The sequence below is a fragment of the Syngnathus floridae genome, chromosome 13 (assembly GCF_059516105.1).
Source record: "Syngnathus floridae isolate MCC-2025c chromosome 13, RoL_Sflo_1.0, whole genome shotgun sequence".
NCBI classification, from domain to species: domain Eukaryota; kingdom Metazoa; phylum Chordata; class Actinopteri; order Syngnathiformes; family Syngnathidae; genus Syngnathus; species Syngnathus floridae.
The window spans coordinates 2,438,569-2,446,164 of NC_142425.1; the positions used below are offsets into that span (position 1 = coordinate 2,438,569).

General features: G+C 51.9%; 1 protein-coding gene and 1 long non-coding RNA gene across 8 annotated transcripts; one reads left to right on the forward strand and one right to left on the reverse strand.

Moving 5' to 3' along the window:
* Window positions 1-230: 230 nt before the first annotated feature.
* Window positions 231-6,457, forward strand: stil (STIL centriolar assembly protein). 7 transcript variants are annotated; one of them, XM_088394020.1, is made up of 16 exons: window positions 231-375; window positions 498-590; window positions 975-1,082; window positions 1,405-1,520; window positions 1,613-1,794; window positions 1,975-2,201; window positions 2,294-2,377; window positions 2,771-2,857; window positions 2,942-3,098; window positions 3,159-3,262; window positions 3,362-3,473; window positions 3,556-3,873; window positions 4,158-4,248; window positions 4,318-4,445; window positions 4,733-4,839; window positions 6,077-6,457. In XM_088394020.1, the coding sequence occupies exons 2-16, from the start codon at window positions 508-510 to the stop codon at window positions 6,405-6,407; spliced, it is 2,235 nt and encodes a 744-aa protein (XP_088250146.1). In that variant the 5' UTR covers window positions 231-375; window positions 498-507; the 3' UTR covers window positions 6,408-6,457. The 7 variants fall into 7 exon arrangements, with proteins under 7 accessions (XP_088250146.1, XP_088250142.1, XP_088250147.1 ...); XM_088394016.1 differs by having other exon boundaries at window positions 2,771-3,098; XM_088394021.1 differs by having other exon boundaries at window positions 2,771-3,098; window positions 4,318-4,489; window positions 6,077-6,222.
* LOC148388030 (uncharacterized) lies at window positions 5,730-7,431 on the reverse strand. Its single transcript, XR_015862084.1, has 3 exons — window positions 7,367-7,431; window positions 6,745-6,838; window positions 5,730-6,649 (listed from the first exon to the last, which is right to left on the reverse strand). It is a non-coding gene; the product is annotated as an uncharacterized LOC148388030 (long non-coding RNA).
* Between the last annotated feature and the right edge of the window lie 165 nt (window positions 7,432-7,596).

Consider the following 7,596-nt stretch of genomic DNA (forward strand, 5'->3'; position numbering starts at 1 on the left):
CGTCTAGACTCTGAATGTAAGACAAACCCCATTTTTTCAGTCTTATTTCAATGCAAAAAACATCGTCTTATATTCGGGCCAATACGGTACTACAACAATTTCATGCCAAGTGAGGGGGCGCTGTGAGGATTTCTTCTCCTTTCCACTACCAAACAATGCGGAAGCCAAGCGACACGCTATTGGTCGGCACCGCGTTGAGCGCGATTCCTTCTTCCGCTTGTCTACCGAATATCCCGCCAGCCGAGTAACAAACGGCGCCATTGTCAAATTGCTTCCGTTCGTGTGTGTTCGCTGTGCGGAAATTTCACCAAAACCAAACCTGAACCCAGAATACGAGAGGCTACTGCACCATTTTCATCCTTTCTTAGCCGACGCGTGAGTGCTCTGACAAACGGACACACCGAGTCGAGGAGGCCTCGCGTTAACGTTACCGCGCGCAAGTCGCAAAGGTTTTCGTTTGTTTGCTTGTTTTATTTGATTTGTCTTGTACGAAACAGTTCGTCGACAATGAGCTGCCCGATCAACCCCCAGGCTCCTCCGGCTGCTGCTGTTTTCCACCAGGTCCTCAGTTCTCAAAACGTGAGAGGAAGGTGAGCGAACTTTCCTGTCAGCTGATATCATGATGACGTAGAAGCGTGATCCTCACTCTCAGGTTGTGGCTTCATCCCCAGTGTTCTAACATTGAGCTTTTTCTCTCTTTAATGAACAGAGGGAAAAGCCCAACGGCTCTAAAACGCCAAAATACGCCGGAGGGAATAGGCAGACCTGCATGTGAATTCTGTTCAAGAGTCTTCGCGGTTTTCTAAACTCAAGCGACATTAAGCGTTTTTACGATAAGCGTTTTAGACTGTCCTAATTTCGAGCAAACTGTAATTCTGAATGGCCGTCCCTCCAACGCTGCAAGCAGTCACATTTGCCGGTGGAACGATTCCCCACCCCAAGCAAAAGCGTGACCCTTGTTTTCGTCCGCGTAGACCTGTGGGAAGGTCCCTGGCGGCGCTCAGCTTCCCCAAAGCCAGAACTTGTTTGTGGGACGGTCGACCCGCCGGGGAGAAGCTCTGCATTCAGCTGTGCTCTCGCAGGTAAGACTGAATTTTGCTGTCTTCCTAACTAGATGGCGTCGGCCCGCTTTGTAGTTGAGCGCCATCGTTATCTGTTGTATGCGCCAGCCAATATGTTGCCACGTTACTTTCAAGCCAGCCATTTGACGGGATGGCTACTACCTCTTAGGTGCGAGATGTTCCAGCCATGGAAGTGTGTGCTATTTGAAAGTCGAACGCACTCAAAAGGCCTTCTTTGATATGTTTTCTCGCCGTTCATATTGGGCCGGCTTGTTAATAAAGCTCTTCTTTGGGCTTTGCTGAATGTTTCACTTTTTAGACACTCAAATGTGTGTGTGTTTAGAATGCCCCGCCTCCTGCTGCATGAGAAAGCTCTTCGTCTGGCTCAGCGTCATGTGCGCCGATGCGAGACGTCTGACGTGCACTGCTTCTTCCTGGGCTCTGCGACCGTGGATGCAGGTCAGCGTCGATCCAAAGCACTTCGAGTGGCTGGGGAGAGACAAGTCCAGCTTGGTAGCAAATGCGCGGATGGTTTGCTCTGATGTCCCCAGACGAGGGCGGCGTCACGGTGACGCTGGACCGCTTCGATCCGGGTCGAGAGCGGGCTGGCGACTCGGACTGTGTTCCCGCCGCTGCGCTGCTTGCCGACGTCCTGGTTCCTTGTTTGTTCACCAGCCAGAAAAGCTCCGACGACCTGGTCCAATCGAAGGCCGAGCTGAAACGCTCCATCTCTGTAAGTGTCAGCCGGTCGTCACGCAGCAAGAATCAAAACAATTTGGTTTCCTTTGTTTAGTCTTTTCTGTTTGGAAAGAGAAAAGACTGTACAAAGACGAGTGCCATCGCGCCACGCATGGCAAAGGATATGAAAGACACGGCCGAACCGCTCGAGTTTGACGTGTGCCGGTGGCGTCAGGCCTTGCAGGCTCACGTGAGCGGCTGGCAGCCCCTGGAGCTGAGCCAGTTGCTGAAGGTGAAAGGCCGTGTCAGCTGCCAGCCGTGGGGAGACGCTGCATCCTACCACCTGGCCTGGTCATCTGTTTGTCTGTCCGTCCGCTTGGACGTCCACCCGCTCCGCCCCGTCCCCATCATCCCCACCGCGCTGCTCAGGAGTCTGAGCGGCACAATCGGCCGCCGGCGAGGGTGAGGCCACCGGTGAGGCCGCTGCCGAGGGCGGCTGGCCTACTGGCTTGCTGGCGTGGGTTCCAAGGAGCGTGTCATGTACGTGTCTGCAGGTTTGTCACCATGGATGAGAGCAGGAAGTTGCTGCTGCTGCTGGAGTCTGACCCCAAAGCCTCCAAACTGCCGCTGGTGGGCGTGTAAGTCTGGCTCACGCAGACGTTGCCATTTGTGCCAAGGACTCGAGGGTGCCGCTCCCTGTTTCAAATTGTCTAACGGGGAGCAGTGTGGTATATACGCACGGAGCATGATGGCAAGCCTCGGCTCGGTCTCGTGCCAGACGTGGTGTTGAGTGGATCCAAGCACGAACCCACAACCGTTTTTACCATCTTGCACTCGTCCACTTTTTGCGGGCTTGTGTCATCTCACGTGCAAGTGGAGCCATGCTTTCCAAGTTGTAAAGGAACCACCAATCCTTTCCTTGTGTCACTTTGAAATGCTGCCCTGGTTAAAAACAACTGATAGCTCAAATCATTTTGACAGACCAGTGTCGTCATGATCTTCATTCCAAGTTTTTTCTGTTTCCGTGGCAGCTGGCTAAGTGGCGTGACTCAGGTGTCCAACCCTCTGGTGTGCGCCTGGTGTCTTAGGTTCCTCTTTGGCTGCACCCTCCAGGACAGGTTGGTGATGGTGCAGGAGGCGGCCGACTGCCTTACTTCCTTTACTTTGCCTTCCGCCGCCACTTTTGCTCGTGTGCCTGTCAGAGTTGTGTCGGAGGACAACGCGTTCCTGCTGGCCATCTTCGCCTCCCCGCATACGGGCCCTGCCTTCTTCCAGGTTCGTTGGCCTGCCACCACTGCTGCTTCCGCCCCGCTGGACAGCCAGCTGCTGAGCGCCTCGGGGTGCGTGACGCTCAACCAGGTAATTGAAGAGGAGGAGATTGCGTGAAGGCCTGCAAGGTGACAAGCAACTGGTTGTCAGCAGGGGCCAGCGGTGGAAGGTCAGACGATGGAGTTTGAGCTGATAGCCGAAGGTCACGTCCGCCAACTCCAAGTGTTCCAAGACGCTCAAAGCTCCTTGAGCAGGTGAGATTCCCAACTGTTATGGCTGGAGTGCCTCCGAGGCCATGGCGACTAGGAAACGCGCCTCAGGAGCTAGTAAAAGCTAAAAGCCGTCATTGGTAGCGATGGTCCTCTGAGGGTGGCGGCGCTGTGCATCAACGAGCAAGATTCCGGCGTGGAGGCCGACGAGTGGTCGCCGCGGCCTTCGCCTCTGCCCCACCTCCCTGCGCAGCGGGTAGGTGGGGCGATTGAATCTTGACGCCAGACGCTGTTTGTGCTGTGTTCTGGCTCAGGCAACACCTAGTCTTTCTTTTCAGGCACCCGCGGTCCAGCCGGCGGTTCCGGAACTTTCCGTATTGATGGATGATGGCGTGGGCGCCGACAGGCATCGTGCTCCTCCTCTCCTCCATAGCACCCCAGACCCCCAGGCGCCTCACCGCCTAAAGTTCTGCGCCCCTCCCATGCCCGAGCCACGCGACCTTCGGCTTTCTGCATTGGCCGGCGGTTGTTTTCCTTCAGGCCCGAGCGCCGGGTCATCCCCCTGTGTGGCATGCCCCTCTCATGTGGTGGAATCATGCGACGCCCACCAGTTGCTCTTCCAGCAAGACCAGCAGCTCCGCCTCCTGCAGGCCCAGGTAACAGCAAGCCACTCCCTGGACTGGACCATCTCTGAGGGCAACTTTGCGGGCCCCCCGTGTTGTGTCGTGCCAGCTGATGACATCACGCTTTGAACTCAGCCTTTGCACGGCTTTGTGAAATCGGTTGCGGCTGCTTGGTGAACGGTAGCATTCCGAGAGGAGCTGCGTATCCTAGTTGTCGGCGTGCTGCCGAAGCTTAACCGCCGAAACGACGCGTGCGCTGGCTGTTCCGTCTGCTGTCGGTCTCTTATTTTATATTCAGTTAGTTTTGGCTCGTCCAGGTCCAGATGCTGCTGGCAGCTCAGGGGGCCCAGCCAACCTACAAGACAGAGACCTCCTGTACCACCACCACCAGCGTTGCCGTGGCAACAGGTGAGGCGTGACTTAACTCATGCATTTTGATGTCTTGATTATTATTTTTTTCTCCCAACTTTTCCCCAGGCACCAGTCTCCTTTGGGGCTGTGGGACTCCACCTCGCCCCTTGATCCCCCCCTCGAGGAAAAGTGAGGTCACAGGCCAGGAGTCGCCAGCCGAGGTGGAGTCCGACTTCTGCGGCGAACGCACGCACGTACGTGATCCTCATCAGGGTGGCGAGCGAGGAAGGCTGAGGAGGTGACCGGCAGTGGGTGCCGATATTGGCCAGTGGGGGTTATGGTATTACTATTATTGTTATTATTATTATTTCAAGGCATCGAGCTACCATTAGAAACCGCTCATACTTGAAAGAGCACTATGCCCCAAAATTAAACAGATTCACCATCCGTATTGCTTCTGTGGAAGAGTTCAACAGATGTTTCATCTGTCGAGTGGACGCCGCTTGATCTCATACTCATGTGCCTGACATGTCCCCTTCAGACAGGGCCCAGTGGTTGCCTGCAGGAAGCGACGAGGAAGGACCTATCCCAGAGGAAGGGCCGCTGCGGAGCCCAAGAGGCCATGAGCATGACGTCGCAGGGGTGCAGGTACGCACGTCGTCGTCCTCTGTGGGATTTGCTTGACTTGGTTTTAAAAGCCATTTTAAAGAGGATGCCTTTGGGCGGGTGACTTTTGGGACGCTTGTCTTTAGGACTGTTGAACTTTTGAAGGACTATGAGCCATTGAAATTGTCTTTTTGCGGGGAGGGCTCACTTTTGGACCTTTTTGTGGCGTTTGATGCTCACGTTTGAATTTTGGGCTGTTTGACTTTTGAGTCACTGGACTGAACCAAATGCTGCCCTCGGGGACTGCTTATTCTGCATGCTTTGGATTTTTTCCTCTTGCAAGACAGCCGATTCCATTACGCGGTCATCGACGCAAATTAGTTTGCAACTTGGGGAGAATGTCGAGTACTTCAGAAAACATTGAAACATGTTTGCCAGTGCAAAATGATTCCTCCACGTCAGGAGCTTTTTTTTTTTTTTGTTATGCTCGGAAAATGCCAACAGTAGTAAATTCGTGTTTTGTCCCTGCGTACAGCCCTACAAGTGTTTTTTCTTTCAATGATGGTCTTTCTCATGACAGACGTGAAAATGGACCGTTCGCTCCAATTTTTGCGGGACTCAGGACTTTGATGTTATTTGCGATGTTTGACATTTGCGCATTTCCTATGTGGAGCGTTGCACTTTTGCAGCCTTTGACGTTTGAAACTGTTGAGACTCTTTTGGGGTGCTGTACTTTGAGACTCTCGAGACTCTTGGGGTGTTGGACTTGAAGTACAGTGAGGCAAAAAAGTATTTAGTCAGCCACCCATTGTGCAAGTTCTCCCACTTGAAAGATGAGAGGTAGCTGTAATTTTCATCATAGGTATACTTCAACTATGAGAGACAAAATTTAAAAAAAAATCCAGAAAATCACATTGTCTGACTTTTAAAGAATTTATTTGCAAATTATGGTGGAAAATAAGTATTTGGTCAGTCATGGCCTCGATCTGGGGCGCCACGCAAGCTCTCACCCTGTGGAGTCAAAATGATCACAAGAATGGTGAATGAAAATCCCAGAAAAACGAGCCTGGACATGTATTGGCTTAAGCAGGGGAACACGTCTAGCACTGCAGGATTTGAGTCCCTGGTGACGTAGTGTGTTACTGATGGTAGTCTTTGTTACTTTGGTCCCAGCTCTCTGCAGGTCATTCACTCGGTCCCTCCGTGTTTTTCTGGGATTTTTGTGTTTGACCATTTAGATCGGTAGACTATTTAACTTTGGCCCCTCTATGTGTGGCAGCTCAATTCCCCCGTCAGTATCGGGCATCAACCCGAACGGGACGGCCATTTCGCTGGGGTGCCTCAAACACTTGCCAGTGGCGGGCACCGTTGAGTTCTGGCTGTCCAGCAACATGTCGGTGGCCACAGTGAAACACATGCAGCGTTACGGCCTCCTGGGGGCCCCCGCTGAGCTCCTCCCGCAGAGTCAGTTGATTGGGGAGACGATGGCCGACGGCGACGAGAAGGCCACCTATGGAGGGCCGCCTTGTTTGGCCCGGGCAGTTGGGGACGACTCGGTGGGCAATGTCTTGGACCTCAGCCGCCTCAGACAGCTGCCCAAACTCTTCTGACATCACTTTTATGTTGCATTTTAATTTAATAAAGAGTTTTGCATTTAAAAGGGCGTGTTTTCCTTATCAAGCGCTCACAATCCCAAGGCATTGACAAGAAAAAGGACGTGATGAGTGAGCAGTGAAAAGTGTCCAGCCAAACATTGAGTGCCGTGATGGGTGCGCCCAAGGATCTTTGCTGGGAATGAGGGCAGAGCCAGAATTTCTCGGTGAGATGACAAGGGTGACCGCTTGCTACGGTGCTGTCATAAGATAAGAAGAATATGAGATAGACCCTAACCCTAGGTTAGGATAAGAATAACGTAAGAGAATGTAGTTGTGGCACTTTGTTGGATACCTCTGACAAGTGCTGAAGAGCAACCAGTGGTGTCTCCATCATGTCATGTCTGCATGCTTGCCCTCGTCGAGTAGCGTGCCTGTTGCGTTCAGGGCTAGTGGATTGCAAGAACAACCGTCATGTGGTGTCGGGCGTACGAACAGAGTTCTCATGGGGTTCTTCAGAATAGGGGTTTTCGGCACCTGGAAATATTTTTCTTTTTGGACCGTGTTCAGCGATGCCTTGCACAAATCCTTCCAGAGGTGCGTTCCACGACTGCTCTCCGATTGATGTAAATGGCAGCAATTTGTTTAAGCAACATAATATGGCTTTTCTTATTACACGTTTTGCACCTATATTTTGAAGAGCAAAGCTCGTTTTTCGACTACTTTCTGTTTGGCGACGCTACAAATTAGTGATGTGCATTGCAGTTCTTTTAAGTGAACTGAATCTTTAGAATTAGTTCACTGAAAAGATTCGTTCAAACGAATCCTCCCCCACGTACACACACTGATTTTATTTTTTTACAACATCCCGTGGAAACAACCCATACACATCAAACAACTACACACAAAAAAATCATATATTATATATAATAATAATTGGCTCGGGTAATTCACATTCCTTTCTATAATACACTTACACACTGATCCGTTGGCAACAGTCTCGCACCCGGTCGTGAACGGGAAGTCGCGTCACTGACTCTTCGTGAACGGAAAATTACGTTACTGACTGTAAAGTCCCTCCTCCGTCTATCGCTCGCTGCTGATTGGCCGTTTGCGAAGATTCACGAGTGAGTGACAGACAGCATTACTGCTATGCCAGCCGACACACGTTATGCCGACATTGATGTTTTAATTTTGAATTTGTTGG